Source organism: Nomascus leucogenys, chromosome 12 (assembly GCF_006542625.1).
Source record: "Nomascus leucogenys isolate Asia chromosome 12, Asia_NLE_v1, whole genome shotgun sequence".
NCBI lineage: Eukaryota > Metazoa > Chordata > Mammalia > Primates > Hylobatidae > Nomascus > Nomascus leucogenys.
This window is the reverse complement of record NC_044392.1, coordinates 62,244,127-62,264,065: the sequence shown is the minus strand read 5'-3', so window position 1 is coordinate 62,264,065 and position 19,939 is coordinate 62,244,127. Positions and strand designations below refer to the sequence as shown.

Sequence of the window (19,939 nt, the reverse complement as noted above, 5' to 3'; positions counted from 1 at the left end):
AGTAGTCAAAATCATAGAGACGAGGTAGAATGGTGGTTGCCAGGGACTATGGGTAGGGGAAATAAGGAGTTTAATGGGTATGGAGTTTCAGTTTGAGAAGATGAAAAAATTTCTGGAAATAAACGGTGTGTGATGGTTGTATTCCAGTATCAGTATACTTAATGCCACTAAACTCTACACTGAGAAATGGTTAAGATGGTGAATTTCATGTTGTGTATATGTTACCACAATAAAAAAAATTGAATTTAACAAGATCTAAGCAGGCCTTATAAGAAAAAAATCCAGGGCTGGGTGTGGTGGCTCACCTGTGTAACTCCAACACTTTGGGAGGTTGAGGCAGGAAGATCATTTGATCACTTGATGCCAGGAGTTCAAAGACCAGCCTGGGCAATATAGCGAGAGCCCATCTCTAAAAAATAAAAAATAAAAAACACCAGCTGAGCATGGTGGCACACACCTATAGTCCCAGCTACTCAACAGGCTGAGGCAGCAGGATTGCCTGGGCTCAAGGCTGTAGTGAAATACCATCATGCCATCGCACTCCAGCCTGGGAGTAAGAGTGAGACCCTGTCTCTATTTAAAAAGAAAAAAAAAAAAGAAAGAAAAAATCCTGCAAAGCTTTACTGAGGGATAAACAGAAGTCCTGATTAAGACCAGGGGCTGTGGCTCACACTTGTAATCCCAGCACTTTGGAAGGCCGAGGCAGAAGGATCACCTAAGGTCAGGAGTTCGAGACCAGCCTGGCCAACGTGGCAAAACCCCATCTCTACTAAAAATACAAAAAAATTAGCCAGGCATGGTGGCGCGCACCTGTAGTCTCAGCTACTCAGGAGGCTGAGGCATGAGAATCACTTGAACCTGGGTGGCAGAGGTTGCAGTGAGCCGAGGTCAAGCCACTGCACTCCAGCCTGGGCAACAGAGCGAGACTCCGTCTCAATCAAAAAAAAAAAAAAGGAAGTCCTGATTAAAAGGAGAGCAATATCATATTTCTGTATAGTAAAGAGAATATTGTAAAGAAGTCAAATTTTCTGTCCATCCTCCAAAAATATATGTATACATCTATATTTGTGTATGTGCGCTGCAGAAAGGGGATAATCAGAGAATTCCAATCCAAATTCCTATATTGTTGGTTCTGGGGGGTCTTTTGGTTTTAATCACGATAAAATAATGCCAACCTATTTTGGAAAGGATAAACAAGAAAGCATGAGAGAAAATGTGGGAAAGCAGAATAATGAAGAAATACTTGGCCAGGGGTGGTGGCTCAGGCCTATAATCCCAGCACTTTGGGAGGCCGAGGCAGGTGTATCACGAGGTCAGGAGTTCGAGACCAGCATGGTCAACATGGGGAAACCCCAACTCTACTAAAAATACTAAAATTTGTTGGGCATAGTGGCATACTCCTGTAATCCCAGCTACTTGGGAGGCTGAGGCAGGAGAATTGCTTGAGCCCAGGAGGCAGAGGTTGCAGTGAGCCAAGATCACACCATTGCACTCCAGCCTGGGCAACAGAGTGAGACTCCATCTCAAAAGAAAAAACATTTTTTTCCTGCTCAATGTTAATCCATATTAAACAGCTGTAGTAATGAAAGCAGTGTGGCATAGATATGAGAATAACCAGAAATTAATGGTACAGAGTATGTAGTCCAGAAACATACTGTGGCAAATATGAAAATTTAATATATGGCATAGGTATGAGAATAACCAAAACTGATGGTACAGAATATGCAGTCCAGAAACAGACCATGGCATATATGGAAATTTTCTCTCGATATGATGCAGTATCTATCAACAAGGAAGGAATAAATAATTTAATAATAAATGTGTGGAAAAAATACTTAATTTCACCCTTACAAGTGACCAAGGAAATGCATATTCAACAAGCAAAATATTTTTTGCATGTCAAATTAGGTAACAATCTTTTATTGAGGGGGCAGGCAGAGATGCAGTCAGGGTCTTACTCTGTCAGCCAGGCTAGAGTACAGTGATGAATCATAGCTCACTGTAACCTCGAACTCCTGGGCTCAAGTGATCCTCCCACCTCAGCCTCATAGGTAGCTGGAACTACAGGCTTGCACCATGCCTGGCTTATTTTTTTTTTTTTTTTTTTTTTTTAAGAGATGGGATCTCGCTATGTTTCCCAGGCTGGTCTCAAACTCCTGGCCTCAAGTCTTCCCACCTCAGCTTCCCAAAGTGCTGGAATTACAGGCTTGAGCTACTGCCCCCCACCTAGATAACAATTTTTAAAATTATAAAAATGCTGGTAAGACCATGGTAAAACAGGTACTCTCATCTATTGCTTTCCAAAAGGACTGTGCCACCAGTAATTTCATTATATGTACTAAAAGCCTTAAATGTCCACATTCTTTGATCTGTTGATTCTATTTCAAAGAACAAATCCCAAAGAAATAATATAAAATAAGGAAAACTTTGTTCCTGGTGGCATTATTAATAGAAAAAACATAGAAACCACCTAAATGCCCACAATATGGGAAGATGCTATAAAGTATGTCCCCAACAAAATTCATATTGAAATCCTAATCCTTAATGTGATCATATTAGGAGATGCGGCCTTTGGTAGCTGATTAGGTCATGAGGGCAGAGCTCTCATGAATGAGATTAATAACCTTATTAACGAGACTCCAGACAGCTCCTGTGCCCCTTCAGCAACATGAGGACCCAGAGAGAAGCAGACCCTCACTAGACACTGAATCTGCTAGTGCTCTGATCTGAACTTCTCAGAACTGTGAGAAATAACTTTTTGTTATTCATAAGGCACCTAGGCCATGATATTTTTGTTGTGCCAGCCCAAGTAGCATAAGACAGAAATTGGTACTGAGAATGGGGGTCCTACTATAACAAATACCTAAAAATGTGGAAGCAGCTTTATAAGTAGGTAATGGGTAGAGACTAGAAGAATACTGAGGTACATAGTAGAAAAAGCCTAGCTTGCCTTAAACAGTTTTAAAAGAGATTCTGGTGAGGAATCAGAAAGAAAAGAGGAGGCCGGGTGTAGTGGTTCACACCTGTAATCCCAGCACTTTGGGAGGCCAAGTCGGGTGGATCATCTGAGGTCAGGAGTTTGAGACCAGCCTGGTCAACATGGTGAAACCCTATCTCTACTGAAAATACAAAAATTAGTCAGACATGGTGGCAGGTGCCTGTAATCCCCACGACTCGGGAGGCTGAGGCAGGAGAATCACTTGAACTCGGGAGGTGGAGGTTGCAGTGAGCCAATATCGCGCCACTGCACTCCAGCCTGGGCAATAGAGAAAGACTCTGTCTTGAAAAACAAAATAAAACAAACAAACAAAAACAAAGAAAGAAAAGAGGGGAGCTAGAGAAAAAGCTTCAATCTTCTTAAAGAATACCTAAGTAACCATGCACAGAATATTGGTAAAATACGAGGTAAAGTCCATTCTGATGAGGTCTCAGATAAAAATGAGAAATAATATGTTACTAGAAACTGAAGGAAAAACAATCCTTGTTACAGAGTGGTAAAGAACTTGTTGAACTGTATTTGTGGTCTAGGATTCTGTGGAAAGTGAAACTTGCAAGTGATGAAATTGCATATTTAGCTGGAGCTATTTCTAAGCAAAGTGTTAAAGGTGCAGCTTGGCTCTTCCTATGCGCTTATAGTAAAATGTGAGAAGAGAGAAATGACTTAAAAGACAGAATTGTTAAGCAAAAAGGAAGCATAACTTAAAGATTTGAAAAGTTCTCAGCCTATCCACATTGTAAAAAGTGAGAAAGCATGTTAGAGAGGTCCCCAGTCACATATAACCAGTTGGTTATAGTTTGGGGATGAGTGCCCTTATAGAAGTGGCCTTATAAACTGACTCCTAAGAGCTCCCTTGCCCCTTCCACCATGTAAGGACACAGCAAGATGACTGACACCTATGAATCAGAAAGCAGGCCCTCACCAGATACCACATCTTCTGGCACCTTGATCCTGGACTTCACAGCCTCCAAAACTGTCAGAAATAAATTTGTGTTGCTGATAAGCCACCCAGTCTATGGTATTTTTCTTATAGCAGCCTGAACAGACTCACACAGAAAGGTTACGTAAATTACAGTACTCTTACATAATGGACTATTAAAAGCTATATAGGCCAGGTGTGGTGGCTCACACCTGTAATCCCAGAACTCTGGGAGGCTAAAGCAGGAGGATCACCTGGGGTCAGGAGTTCAAGACCAGCCTAGCCAACATAGTGAAACCCTGTCTCTACTAAAAATACAAAAATTAGCCAGGCATGGTAGTGTGTCTCTGTAGTCCCAGTTACCTGGGAGGCTGAGGCAAGAGAATCACTTGAACCTGGGAGGCAGTGGTTGCAACGAGCCAAGACCACCACCACTATACTCTAGCCTGGACAACAGAATGAGACTCTGTCTCAAAAAAAAGGCAGCTATATAAAGATGTTTATGATAAATCCATATGATAGACTCTACATATGACTACATATGACAGACTGTACAGACATTAAAATGATAGTTTTAAATGATGGTATGCCCATATGATGAATTATCATGCAGCCATTAAAATGACTGTTATGAAGACTTAATTTAAATCAAATAAAATTTAAAATTCAGTCTCTTACTGACACTAACTACATTTTGAATACTCAATAGCCACATATGGCTAAGTAACTACTATAATGGGCAGCACAGATGCGGAATATTTCCATTACAGATATTCTAATAGGTGACACTTTCACAACTTTAAAAAAATTAAACCTATAGATTTGTAAATTTATACATATATTTTTCACTCTATAACTTAAAAAATTTTTTAACTGACACAAATAAAAGAAAATAACCCATAATTCTTTCACCTTAACCCAACTTTCTCCTACTCTTTGTTCTAATCATGTCTTTTTGCACAGGTGTAACCATAGCATATACTGCCTACTTCCTTGGTAGACAATGGGGATACAGTCGTAAAGAGAATATATTGGGTCCCTGCACACAGAAAACATCAGGTAGTGATGTGTAACCCAGAAATTAAAATTGATTCTTGTGATAGTGACTAGAGGGTATTAGGACTACTTAGAAATACAGAGAGGAGGCCAGGCGCGGTGGCTCACGCCTGTAATCCCAGCACTTTGGAAGGCTGAGGCGGGCAGATCATGAGGTCAGGAGATCGAGACCATCCTGGCTAACATGGTGAAACCCCATCTCTACTAAAAATACAAAAAATTAGCTGGACGTGGTGGCGCACACCTGTATCCCAGCTACTTGGGAGGCTGAGGCACGAGAATCACTTAAGCCTAGGAGGCAGAGGTTGCAGTGAGCCGAGATCGCATCACTGCACTCCAGCCTGGGAAAAAAGAACCAAACTCCAAATGCTTCAAACAAAACAAAACAGCCCTGTGTGAAGAACAAAAAAAAAGGGCATTCTGCCTACAGCCAGCACAAGCAGAGTGGTAAGAAATAGTAGGAGACGATGTCTGAGAGGAGAGCAGGGACCAGGTCCTGTAGGGCATTATAGGCCATGGTAAGAACTTTGGGTTTTTATTCTAAGGTCAACAGAAGTCACTACAGGGTTTTAAGAAGGAAAATGACATTATATGGCTTCTGTTTTTAAAAGATTTTGCTAATTGCTATGTAAAGAATGATTGGTAGAAAGAAGGCTCAGAGTAGATGTTATTCTAGTGGTCTAAGCAAAGAAATGCTGGTGCTGTGGACAATGATCATGGCAGTAGAGACCGAGATAAACAGAGTGAAAGATTTGGAGGAAGAACTCACAGACTTGGTGACATATTACGTGTGAGAGTTGATGGTAGGGTAGAGTAGGAAGATTTAATTTTTCACCTGAATACTGGGTGATTGATAGTATCATTTAATGAATTGGAGACATAAAGAGGAACAGGTTTACACACACATGCACATGTGTGCAGTGCACACACACACAAGAGTTCCATTTTTTATATAATTAACTTCAAGATACCAATTAAATCTCCATATGGAAATGTCAAAGCAGGCAATTAGATTTATAAGTCTGAAGTTCAGCAGAGAGATCTGGCCTGAAGATATAGATTTGGGAATCACCTCTATATCAATTGTATTTAAAGCAATAGGCCTTAATGAGACTACTTAGAGAACAGAACCTAGGGTGCAAACTTTAGGTAATCCAATATTCAGGCTAAACGTGGTGGCTCACACCTGTAATCCCAACACTTTCGAGCCTAAGAATTCAAGACCAGCCTGGGCAGCATGACAACATCTTGTTTCTACAAAAAAATACAAAAATTAGCCAGGCACAGTGGCATACACCTGTAGTGCCAGCTACTTGGGTGACTGAGGTGGAAGGATTGCTTGAGTCTGGGAGGTCAAGGCTGCAGTGAGCTGTGATCATGCCACTGCACTCCACCCTGGGTGACAGAGAGAGACCCCGTCTCAAAAACAAAAACAAAAAACACACATACCCAATTTCAAAGGCTCAAAGGTCAGACACAAGAAAAGACTGAGAAGGCCTGGCCAGTGAGACAGGTAGAAACGAAGTCAAGTGAGGAGAAAGAGTTACACAAGTATGTTTGCTCTCTTGTAGCAGATAATTTTAATATGAACCCCGAATGGCATATGTCTCTTCATTCCTGTGTACTTTAAACTGTCAAATGAAAGGGTAAATGTAAAAACAGTAGGTCTTCATTATTTAATAGCAAAAGCAGTAAAAAGAAACTGTCATTGCTTATTCCAATTCCTCCAATTACCTTGCATGAAATAAAGTAGTAACAGCCAAACAAAGATTCTTAAAGAGGTAACCTGAATCCACCAATTGCTGAACAATGGAAAAAATACAACTCGAACAAGCCCCTTCCGAGTCAGAGATGTCCATGGAATTTCAGGTTTTGCTTTGGCAAATGTTGACCCTTTAAACATACAATAAAACAAAACATCAAACATTTATATACACTGTATTGAAGGCCACCTGTAGCACCACATTAAAAACAGGTGAGTGCAAAAATCAGCACACAACCTGTTCAGTTAAAAAAAAACCCTCTTAGATGTTTGTTAAATGTAATCACTTCTTGCCTCAATCACTAGGACAGAAGCTCAAAATAAGTCAGGCTTACTTGAATGTTAAACAACATATTTATCTTAATTACACAACAGCAAGTCTCTACGTTCATCCCTCTTTTACATGTATGCATGTAATTTATAGAGCCACACAGTACTAAGGCAGAGGTGGAAAAAGTGCTAAAGCCTGAATGATAAAAGTGTTACATTTAGAAATTAAAGTATACCATCACATAGAGAAGATATTGAAAATTAAGCATCCCTGTGAAATAATAATGTACATAAAAAACAATTTTAAGACTAACCTCTGATTAAGTCAACGTCAATCAAGTCTGGCTTTATGTGGCCCATCTTTTTCGGTTTGTTTTTCAAACCCTAGGATAAAACAAAACAAAAACAAAACCAGAAATAAAGAAAAGCCCTTTTATTTATTTATTTATTTTTTTGAGACGCAGTTTCGCTCTTGTAGCCCAGGCTGGAGTGCAATAGCGCGATCTTGGCTCACTGCAACCTCTGCCTTCTGGGTTCAAGTGATTCTCCTGCCTCAGCCTCCTAAGTAGCTGGAATTGCAGGTGCCCACCATTAAGCCCAGCTAATTTTTTGTATTTTTAGTAGAGATGGGGTTTCACCATGTTGGCCAGGCTGGTCTCAAACTCCTGACCTCAGGTGATCTACCCGCCTCAGCCTCCCAAAAGTCTGGGATTATAGGTGTGAGCCTCTGCGCCCAGCCAGAAAAGCCCTTTTAAATACAAAAAATAAACTTACATTTCTTTTTCTCTATATCTGATTCCCTTTTACTGGGGACACATTAATCCTAAAACTTCTTAAAGGAACTTGCCATTAATACATATTTTGTTTTAGTTTTTAATCCTCTCCACTAATGCATCAATATACTTTATCACTTTTTAAAATATTCAAACAGTGCCAACAGATCAATACGTGAAAAACATAGAGTCCCCTGAGCCATCTCTCCTCTCCTCTGAATTTCACTCCTCAAAAACAAATAACTTTCATCTTTTTTTTGCTTCTACTATTTTTGACACGTTATAATTGTGCATATTTATGGGGTAGAATGTGATATTTCAATACATGTATACAATGTGTAATGATCAAACTATATCTATCACTTTGAACATTTATCATTTCTTTGTGTTGGGTTCATTCAAAATCCATCCTGCTAGGTATCTGAAAACATATAATAAATTGTTGTTAATTATAGCCACCTTACAGTGCTACAGAACGCTAAACCTTATTCCTATCTAGCTGTACGTTTGTATTTGTTAACCAACCGTTGGCTATCTGTCATTCCCTCCCTCTTACACTTCCCCACCTCCGTAACTACTATTCTACTCTCTCCTTCTATGAGATCAACTTTTTAGCTTCCATGTATGTGTGAGAACACGAAGTATTTATCTTTCTGTGCCTGGCTTATTTCACTTTGCATAATGTTCTCCATTTTCATTCATGTTGCCATGAATGACACAACTTCATTCTTTCTTACAGCTAAATAGTATTCCATTGTGTATATATACCACATTTTCTTTATCCATTCATCTGTTGATGGACATGTACGCTGAATTCCATGTCATGACTATTGTGAACAGTGCTGCAATAAACATAGGAATGCAGATATCCCTTCAACACACAGATTATCTTTCCTTTGGATATATACTGAGACTGCTGGATCATATGGTAGTTCTATTTCTAGTTTTTTGAGGAACCACAAGACTGTTTTTCATAATGGCTGTACTAATTTACATTCACACCACCAGCATATAAGAATTCCCCTTTCTCTGCATCCTTGCCAGCATTTTTTTTTGTCTTTTTGATAATAGCCATTCTAATTAGGTTGACGTGGTATCTCATTGCAGTTTTGATTTGCATTTCCCTGATGATTGGTGATATCGATCATTTTTTCATATACCTGTTGGCCATCTGTATTGTCTTCTTTTGAGAGATGTCTATTCAGCTCATTCATCCATTTTAAAATTGAAGTATCTGGATTTTTGCTACTGAGTTCCTTATATATATTAATCCCTTTTCAGATGAAAAGTTTGCAAACGTTTTCTCTCATTCTGTAGGTTGTCTCTTCAATCTTGATTGTTTCCTTTGCTGTGCAGAAGCTTTCTAGTTTGATACAATCCTATTTATCTATTTTTGTTTGTTACCTGTGCTTCTGAGGTCTTCTCCATAAAATCTTTACCCAGACCAATGTTCTGAAGCATTTCCCCTATGTTTTCTTCTAGCGGTTTCAGGTCTTACATTTAAATCATTAATCTATTTTGGCTTGATTTTTGTATATGGTGAGAAATAGTGGCCAGGCGCAGTGGCTCACCCCTATAATCCCAGCACTTTGGGAGCGGCCAAGGTGGGAGGATACTTGAGGTCAAGAGTTTGAGACCAGCCTGGACAACATGCTGAAACTCTGTCTCTACTAAAAATACAAAAAGTGGCTGGGCATGGTGGTGGGCGCCTGTAATCCCAGCTACTCAGGAGGCTGAGTGAGGCAGGAGAAGCACTTGAACTGGGAACGTGGAGGTTGCAGTGAGCTGAGATCACACCACTACACTCTCATCTGGGTGACAGAGCAAGACCCTGTCCCTTAATTTAAAAAATAAAAATAAAATAATTTGCACATGCTAATTCTTAATTACGTCTTAAAAATTAGATATTCAATCATTAAAATTAATGCCAAAATTAAAGGTTACCATAATTTGCTGTTTACCTATTATGGACATTGAACCAGTATTTATCTTTAGCTTTGTTTAAACAGATGCAGTCAATTTCTCCTGTGAATCTTATATATTCAACTCACCATAAGCTGTAGATTTTACAGAAAAATGTTCTAAAACCTTAAATGTAATAAAATTAAAGAAGGAATCAAAATTTGAAAATGAGGCAACTTTGCTGTGCGCGGTGGCTCATGCCTGTAATCCTAGCAGTTTGGGAGGCCGAGGCAGGTGGATCACAAGGTCAGGAGTTCAATACCAACCTGGCCAAGATGGTGAAACCCCGTCTCTACTAAAAATACAAAAAAATTAGTCGGGCGTGGTGGCGGGCGCCTGCAATCCCAGCTATTCAGGAGGCTGAGGCAGAGAATTGCTTGAACCTAAGAGGCGGAGGCTGCAGTGAGCCGAGATCATGCCATTGCACTACAGCCTGGGCGACAGAGTGAGACTCCGTCTCAAAAAAAAAAAAAAAAGAAAATGAGGCAACTCAAGGAAAAAATCCTTTGAAGAAACATGTACACTAATTTTTGAAACATGAATAATTTTCATGAGAATAACAATTATCTTGTGTACTATATTCAAAATCAGAAATTAAAAATTTAAAGGTAAAAATATTACTTTTTACCTTTTTGGACATTTGTCCCAGTGCTAAGCTTTCTGGACATTTGTACCAGTGCTATTCCCCATCACTTTAGAGCCAAAATAATTTTTCTACTTTCTTTGCTTTCTAGACTTTTCTCCAACAATGTTACAGAGTTAGAATTAGCATTAACTAGAGGTAAAATCATCCAAAGCTCCCTTAGCAATCGAAACACATTTATTCACTCAGTCAACAAATATTCGACAAGTATCTTCTATATATCAGATAATCTGCTGGAGCTAGGTATAAAATAATAAGTCAAAACATGGCTCTATCTTCAAAGAATGTACAGTACAGAAGGGAAGACAAACAATAAGGCCAAATGTACAAGGGTTTCTCATGAAAATGCCCTCTGAATATCCCCGTTTTTTTATTTCCTAAAGGGATAGAAATCATTAATAAATTTATGACTACTGATCTTAAGGGAGATTAGAAAAGTCACCATATACTGTTGTATATTTTGCACTGAGGGAGAGTAAAAAACACATTCCATACTTTAGAATCCTTCTGCTTTATCTTCCACCATGCATGTATGTATAATAAGAGGAAGTACATGCCAGGCACTATCCTAAGCACTTTTACATATAGTCATGCATCACTTAATGTCAGGGATACATTGTAAGAAATTCATCTTTAAGTGATTTCACTGTTGCCTGAACATCATACAGTGTACTTACACAAATCTCGATGATATAGCTTACTACACACCTAGGCTATATGGCAGCCTATTGCTCCGAGGCTACAAATCTGTCCAGCATATTACTATGCAGAATATTTAGGTAATTTTACACACAGTGGTATTTGTGTCTAAACCTAAAAAAGGTATAGTAAAAAGATGGTATAAAAAATGGGGCTGGGTGCGGTGGCTCACACCTGTAATCCCAGCACTTCAGGAGGCCGAGGCAGGAGGATCACCTGAGGTCAGGGTTCAAGACCACACTGGCCAACATGATGAAACCCCCGTCTCTACTAAAAATACAAAATTAGCTGGGCGTGGTGGTGGGCACCTGTAATTCCAGCTACTCAGGAGGCTGAGGCAGGATTGCTTGAGCCTGGGAAGCTGAGGTTGCAGTGAGCCAAGATCACGCCATTGCACTCCAGCCTAGGCGAAAAGAGTGAAACTCTGTCTCAATAAAGGAAAAAAAAAAAGATAAAAAATGGTACACCTGTATAGGGCACTTATCATGAATAGTGCTCTCAGGATTGGGAGTTGCTGAGTGAGTCAGTGAGTGAGTGGTCAGTGAAAGTGAAAGCCTAGGACACTGCTGTAGTACACTATTGTAGCCTTTATAAACACCGTAAACATAGGCTACACATTTTTTAAAATCTTCCTTTCTACAATAATAACTTTTTTTTTCTCTGAGACAGAGTCTTGCTCTGTTGCCCATGATATAGTGCAATGGCACGATCACAGCTCACCACAATCTCATCCTCCTGGGCTCAAGCAATCCTCCTACCTCAGCCTCCCAAGGAGTTTTTGTTGTTGTTGTTGTTTGTTTTTGTAGAGAAGGGGTCTTGCTTTGTCACCCAGGCTGGTCTCAAACTCCTGGTCTCAAGTGATCCTCCTGCTGTGGCTTCTCAGAGTGCTAGAATTACAGGCATGAGCCACCTCACCCAGTCTGTTCTATGATAACTTAACCTTAGCTTACTGTAATGCTTTTACTTTATAAGCTTTATAATTTTTTAACTTTTTTACTCTTTTGTAATAACAGTTTAGAAACACACATTTTCTTTATATCTTCATAAGATTTTTTTTTTTTTTTTTTTTACTTTTTAAATAAAAACTAAAACACACGCACACACAGCCAAGGCCTACATAGGGTCAGGATCATCAATATCATTGTCTCCCACCTGCACAACTTGTCCTACTGCAGGGTCTTCAGGGGCAATAACACATAGGGAGCTGTCATCTCCTATGATCACAATGCCTTCTTCTGGAATACCTCCTGAAGGACCTGCCTGAGACTGTTTTACAGTTAACTGATTTTTTTTTAATAAATAGAAGGAGTCCACTCTAAAATTAAACAATTAAAAGTATAGTATAGTAAATATATAAACCAGTAATATAGTCATTTATTATCATTATCGAGTGTTAGGTACCATACATAACTGTATGCTATACTTTTTATGACTGACAGTGCATTTGGTTTGTTTACTCCAGCATCACTCCAAACACATGAGTAATGTGTCGTGCTATGACTTTAGGATGGCTACAAAATCACTAGGCAATAGGAACTTCTCAGCTCCATTATAATCTTATGGGACCACTGTTGTATATGAGGTCCATTGATGACAGAAACATCATTATATGGCACATGACTGTACTTAAGTTAACTTATTTAGTCCTCATAAATGTCCTATGAGATTGGTACCTTTATTATCCTCACTTTACAGATAAGGCAACCAAGGCAGAGATTCCAACCCTGTCATTCTCATTCCAAAGTCTGTACTCTAACCACTACACTATCCTGCCTTTCGCTATATGACATAAAATGCATCCCTAATCAAAGTAGAGAGAGGTTTTGTTTAAATCAAACAAGACTGCTTAACTTTGAGGTTCAATGGGCATTATGAGTGGATTTCCTTATTGGCCACAACCTCTACCTCAGCAGCCCAGGAAAAGATTGTAGGAGAGAATCAGAATAATCACTAGTTGCCAGAGTAGCGGTCTGGAAACTCTGCAGATCCCCAGCTGTAGGCTGTACGCAGCCCTCTCTATTGTTTGCCCCCAACATAACTGTGCAACATCATCACAAGCTCAGAACCACTTGACAAATGAAGTCCCCACTTTTTGGAAGAGGAACAAAAACACTGGAGGTATTGATGCAATATAATTGGACTTTGTATTAAACAAGGAATAAAAAACAAGTGAAACCCTGTGACAAATCTCTATTTCCTACTGTGCTGAAATTTTCTATTTTATTGCCATCAAAAGAATTGAGTTATCTATACAGTCGGTACAGAGAGGGAAGTTACCCCTGATTTGGGGCATATGATGAACAACAAAATAACAATTACAAGGCAAGTATAGCACTACAGGAACATCCATAAAGGACACCTTATTCACATTTAAGAAGTCCAAGAAAGATTTCCACAAAGAAAAATGTATCTAACCTGATACCTGAAGGATATATAAGAACTTGTAAAGTTGCACATGGGATATAGCAAAATGAGGAATCAAGAAACACATATGATCACACCTGTAATTCCAGCACTTTGGGAGGCTGAGGCAGGCAGATTCCCTGAGCTCAGGGCGACCAGCCTGGGCAACATAGTAAAACCCTGTCTCTACTAAAATGCCAAAAATTAGCCAGGAGTAGTGGCTATGAGCCTGTAGTCCCAGCTACTCGGGAGGCTGAGGCAGGAGAATTCCTTGAACCGGGGAGGTGGAAGCTGCAGTGAGACAAGATCGTGCCACTGCACTCTAGCCTGGGTGAAAGACTCTGTCCCGAAAGAAGGGAATGGAAGGGAAGGGGAGGGGAGCTGGAGAGGGGAGGGGAAGGGAGGGCAGGGCAGGGCAGGGCAGGGCAAGAAAGAAAGAAAAGCATATGAGAGGACCCAGGAATAAGAGAGAGCATGGTAAAACTAAAGTAAGTTTGAGAAGGCCTAAAGCACACAGTGGAAGTGAAAAGAGGTCAAGACACAGGGGAGAGAGGTAAACTTGTGAGACGAGCAGAAGCCATAATGTGAAAACTATAACCATGCTAGGAGTATGATTTTATTGTAAGGGTACTAGGAAGTCAGGAAACAGTTTTAAATATGAGAAAAACAATCAAATTTGTGTTAAAACAGAAACCAAAAAACAACAACCTGGCTTTGTTATAAAGAACAGATGGAAGGTAGAGAGATAGGAAGCAAGAGAAAGCAGTTAGAAAGTTAAAAAACCTACTCCAGTAATCTAATCAGGAGTGGACAAAATTTTTCTATAAAGGGCCAGATGGCATTTTAGGCTTTATGGACTGTATCAGGAGTCCCCAACCCCCAGGGCATGGAATAGTGGTCCATGGCCTGTTAGGAACAGGGTTGCACAGGAGGAGGTGAGGGGCAGGTGAGAGAACAAGGGAAGCTTTATCTGTATTTACAGCCACTCCCCACTGCTCAAATTACCACCTGAGCCCTACCTCCTGTCAGATCAATGGCGGCATTAGATTCTCACAGGAGTGCAAACCCCACTGTGAACTGCACATTCGAGGGATCTAGGTTGTGTGCTCTTTATGAGAATCTAATGCCTGATGATCTGTCACTGTCTCCCATCACCACCAGATGGGACTGTCTAGTTGCAGAAAAACAAGCTAAGGGCTCCCACTGATTCTATATTATGGTGAGCTGTATAATTATTTCATTACATATTATAAGGTAATAATAATAGAAATAAAGTGTATAATAAATGTAATGTGCTTGAATCATTGTAAAACCATCCCCCCACACCAGTCCATGGAAAAACTGTCTTCCATGAAACTGGTCTCTGGTGCCAAAAAGGTTGGGGACTGCTGGACTATACAATCTCTGTCACAACCACTCAGCCACTGTGGCACTAAAGCAGACACAGACATTGAATATAAATATGTAAAGCACTAAACCTGGCTGTGTTTCAGCTAGATTTGCACATAAGCAATAGTTTGCCAACCAGATGAGTAGACAATAGGTTAGACCAGGTAATTAGAAGCGTGAACCGGGAAGAGTACTCATACTCAAAAGATATTTAGCAGGTATAATCCAGAAGTATTGGTAACTGAAAATGTGAGATTAGTGTAAAGGTGAAGAACTCGGCCGGGCACGGTGGCTCACGCTTGTAATCCCAGCACTTTGGGAGGCCAAGGCGAGTGGATCACGAGGTCAGGAGATCGAGACCACAGTGAAACCCTGTCTCTACTAAAAATACAAAAAATTAGCCGGGCGTGGTGGCGGGCGCCTGAAGTCCCAGCTACTTGGAGAGGCTGAGGCAGGAGAATGGTGTGAACTCGGGAGGTGGAGCTTGCAGTGAGCCGAGATTGCGCCACTGCACTCCAGCCTGGGCGACAGAGCGAGACTCCGTCTCAAAAAAAAAAAAAAAAAAAAAAAAAAAAGAAGGTGAAGAACTCTAAACCCTGACTTTAGTACTTTAGCAATTCACTGAATAGGAAAGGTAAGAAAACGAAAAGTACTGGGTCATGGGAGAAAGGTCACATTCAGCTCACATTCCACTGGCCAAGCAAATCCCATGACCAAGGTGGAAGTCTGTGGGGCCAGGAAGAATTCTTCTCTTATAGGAAGGCACTGCAACTCACATGACAGTAAGTGCAGCCATATAATCTTCTTACAGGTAAGAATAACTACAGGTAGTGAATAATTAGGAAAATTACTATAATATACAGTTCAGTCCATCTGACTCTAAAGCTCTTGCCTAAATGCTAAGGAGATTTGTTGGTTTTGGCACCGGTATAAATAAAGCGTATTGGTATAGCCAATATACGTAAATACATACCTCTAAATCTACCTATCGCATATGGAAATATACGTATATCCTATTACTCAGGTAACATAATTTAATATATTATTTGGTTTTGGAGGAAAAATGTTTTAAAATTAAATCTTTATTTGTACTAAAATAATACTCATATTACAAGGCTAAGAAAAAATAACATTCCAGTCTCACCTTTCCTTACCCTTGATTCATACATCCTAGCTATTTCTTCTCTTTACTTCTAAAAAAAAGTTTACAGTGCTTTCATCAATTTCAGATGTTATCCATTCATTTCTTACTGTTGAAGATGAGGAAATAACTCTTATTTAGCCTTTCTATGCCTCAATTCCTTCACCTATAAAAAAGGGAAGATAATAGCACATACCTCATAAGATTATCATGAGGATCAATTGTGTGTGTTGCTTAAAACAATGCAAGACATACCACACACTATTAATGATTACAACATCACCATACACGCACGCCCTCCTAAACTACAGTTTTTTCCCCCAATAGAGTTTTATCACAAATTTTTGTTAAATCAATGTTTAGAGGGTTATAATTACATAAATATTGTTCACAGCTAAGCCAAGTAGTGAACCATTATATTTTCCTCTCATAAATTTTTTGCTTGTCCTAGAACCATAATTGCCTCATTTTTTCATTCACTTAATCTTCTATTACTAATTCATCTTTAAACTCCCTCTGTTACATATCTGCTTCCAATATGCTCAAACACAACATATATCAGTTTAGTTTTCCCCTTCAAGATGTCTATACCAATTTTCTGTCCTCATACTCCATTCTGGACTGGTTGTTTTCTAGGTCAGATATAAGCTATCATCCTGAGACATTTGCAATTATCCTGGAATTCTTTTTACTTCTCTGTGTTGGCTATCCTGTTTTCTGATACTATGAATTCCTTTCTGGCTTATTCATGGATTATAATACAGTACATGTCCTCCCACAGCTTTCTGAGAGAGGGGGTATGGGATATGAATTTTGAGACTCGAAGTTCAAAATATATCAGTGGTGCCTTTGCACTTGATTAATAATTAGGCTGGGCATAAAACTTCAGGTTGAAAATCACTTTCTCTCATGTGCCATTGTCCCTCACCTTCCACTGAACGTTCCATTATCTTTTAGCTTCCAAATGAGCTAGAAGTTGCTGCTGAGGGGCAGTATCTCTGACTCCCAATTTTTGTCTACATGATCCGTTTTGATCCTTCACTCTACTCCATGCTTAACCCAAGCTCTAATTCCAAATGTTCTGAAATTTCATGATAATGTTTCTCAGTGCTGATGACTCAAAAGATCCTTTTATTTTCCTTTTTCTTTTGAGACAGAATCTCACTTGTCACCCAGGCTAGAGTGCAGTGTTGCATTCACAGCTCTCTGCACCTTTGAACTTCCAGGCTCAAAGGATCCTTTCACCTCAGCCTTCTGAGTAGCTGCGACTACAGGCACACACCACTATATCCAGCTGATTTTTAAATTTTATTGTAGAGATGGGATCTCACTTTGTTGCCCTGGCTGGTCTCAAACTCCTGGGTTCAAGGGATCCTCTTGCCTCAGCCTCCCAAAGTGCTAGGATTACAGGCGTGAGCCACCATGCCCAACCAATAGATCCTTCTAATCTGGAAATACATACACAGTACTGCATTTCTGGGGCAATTCTTTTTGAATTATTTATTAATTTCTTCTTCTCCATGTATTTCCTTTTTCTGGAACATCTATTAGTTGGATATTACATTTCCTGCATGAACTGCACTCACTTTGCTATTTTCTTTTTTGTCGTTCATTTTTATACTACTTTTCTGGGAAATGGTCTCAAATTTATCTTCTAACTTTTCCACTGAATTTATTTTAATTTTTATTTATTTATGTGTTTATGTTTGAGACAGGGTCCCACTCTGTCGCCCAGGCTGGAGTGTAGTGGTGCAATCACGGCTCACTGCAGCTTCGACTTCCCAGGCTCAGATGATCTCCCACTTCAGCCTCCTAAGTAGCTGGGACTACAGGCACACAACGCCAAGCCCAGCTAATCTTTTTGTATTTTTTGTAGAGACACAGTTTCACCAAGTTGCCCAAGCTAATCTTGAAGTCCTGGGCTCAAGCGATCAGCCTCGGCCTCCCAAAGTACTGGGATTACAGGCATGAGCCACTGTACCCAGCCACCACTGAATTTATTCTGATTATTTTTCTTTTCTAGTCTTCCTACTTTCTAATCTATAGTCTATTTTTTAAGCATTCTTAATTTTTAAATTGACAGATAATATTCTATGTATTCAGTGTGTACAACATATTCTGAAGTAGATACACACTGTAGAATGACTAAATTAATATATACATTACCTCACATGGTTATTATTCGTGTGGTGAGAACACTTAATATCCACTCTCTTAGCATTTTTCAAGAATACAACATACTAACTACAGTCACCAATGTTATACAATAGATCTCCTGAAGATATCTCAGTCTTTTTATAGTATCCAGTTCTTTAAAGGTAGTAATTATATCTTTAAAAACACTGTTTTTATGATTCCTGCATTGCTTCTTTTCTCTTTTCTTCTTTGTCTTTAGGTCTTAAATATTTGATGATCTTTAATTATCCATTTATAACTAACAGTCACTAACACACTGAATGCAAGCTCAGTGTGCAATGAGTGAAGCATTTTGAATAGTGGACCTCACTATAGAGGCGTGGCCAGTCATTTCACTTTTCAGTATCCTTAGGTTCTCTTCGGTTACTCAGTTTTGACGAAAAGAAATTCCAGTCTTCTGTTTGCAGATTATAAATCTGACGACCAGACTTTCACTTAATCCCCATTATTAGTACAGCATCTCACCAGACTCTGATTTGTTTCTGGTCTTCCAGAATCCAGAACTTCTCTGGCTCAGCCTCTCCAGAGAGCAAGCTTCAATCCGGTCTTCTGTCAGAGGAAGATAAGGGTAACTATGTGGCTACATGGAATAAGGAAGATCTGGGGGTAGGTCTATTATCCCTTAAACACATGCTCAAACAATCCGGTCTTTAGTTCTTCCTCACTCCTACAGATATACCTGATACATCTAATTCCTGAGTCTTTCAGAAGTTAATCACAGGGGTTTTACTTGTTTCCTATTGGCTTTCCCTATTGCAGACACTTAAGAGTTTTACTTTCTTCATTTTCCAACCTTCGAAATTGTATTGATAGCTCTCATTTACTGTAGCCTCTTCTTCCATTCTTTTAGTCCTTGCGGGCTGCCATGATTTTTTCTTATTTATTGTACTGTTAAGGAGGTTTTAGGAGAGATTAGTTCATGTATCTGAACTACAATTTTGGGGTTTGTTTTTTTTTTTCAGGACAGGGTCTTGCTCTATCACCCAGTCTAGAGGGCAGTGGCACAATCACAGCATACCACTGCCTCAAACTCCTGGGCTCAGGTGATCCCCCCGACCCAGCTTCCCCAGTATCTGGGACTATAGGCACATGCCCACCACACCCAGCTAATTTTTTTATCTTTTTGTAAAGCTATGTTGCCCAGGCTGGTCCCAAACTCCTGGCCTCAAGCAAAAACCTCAGCTTCCCAGAGTGCTGGGATTATAGGCGTGAGCGACCACGCCTGGCCTCAAACTGTCATCTTTAATGAGGAGTGTCAGTGTCATCTATCATATGGCCACCATCCTGCTTAAATAAAACATTATAAATACAGCTGAAGTAGTCTCTGTGCTTCTGATTAGCCTTTTTTATTCTCTAAATACAAAACCATGCTATCTTCAAACAGTGATTTTTGTTCACTCTAATATTAATTTTTAAAAATAAAACATACAAAAAAGAAAAGATAATATTAATTAATATTAATTAGAATGTTTTGCTCATCTTAGCAAATGTATCTCAAACAGTATGCTAAATAGTAAAAGGGACTGGGCGTGGTGGCTCATGCCTGTAATCCCAGCACTTTGGGAGGCCGAGGTGGGCAGATCACGAAGTCAAGAGATCGAGCCATCCTGGCCAACATGGTGAAACCCCACCTCTACCAAAAATACAAAAATTAGCTGGGTATGATGGCATGCGCCTGTAACCCCAGCCACTCGGGAGGCTCAGGCAGGAGAATCGCTTGAACCTGGG

The 19,939-nt window shown here is 39.7% G+C and overlaps 1 protein-coding gene across 11 annotated transcripts in view; it reads right to left on the bottom strand.

The window, feature by feature from the left end:
- Nucleotides 1–19,939, bottom strand: part of PHTF1 (putative homeodomain transcription factor 1) — a 62,552-nt gene that overhangs the window by 34,006 nt on the left and 8,607 nt on the right. For 7 of the 11 annotated variants that reach the window (XR_004032690.1, XM_030824816.1, XM_030824810.1 and 4 more), the window contains 2 exons: nt 7,320–7,389; nt 6,708–6,866 (listed from right to left, as the gene is read on the bottom strand). Coding sequence is in view for 10 of the 11 variants with exons in the window: in XM_030824816.1 (XP_030680676.1) it covers nt 6,708–6,866; nt 7,320–7,389 (229 nt within the window). In the remaining variant the exon portion in view is untranslated. The other 4 variants (XM_030824812.1, XM_030824813.1, XM_030824814.1 and 1 more) reach the window with 3 other exon arrangements.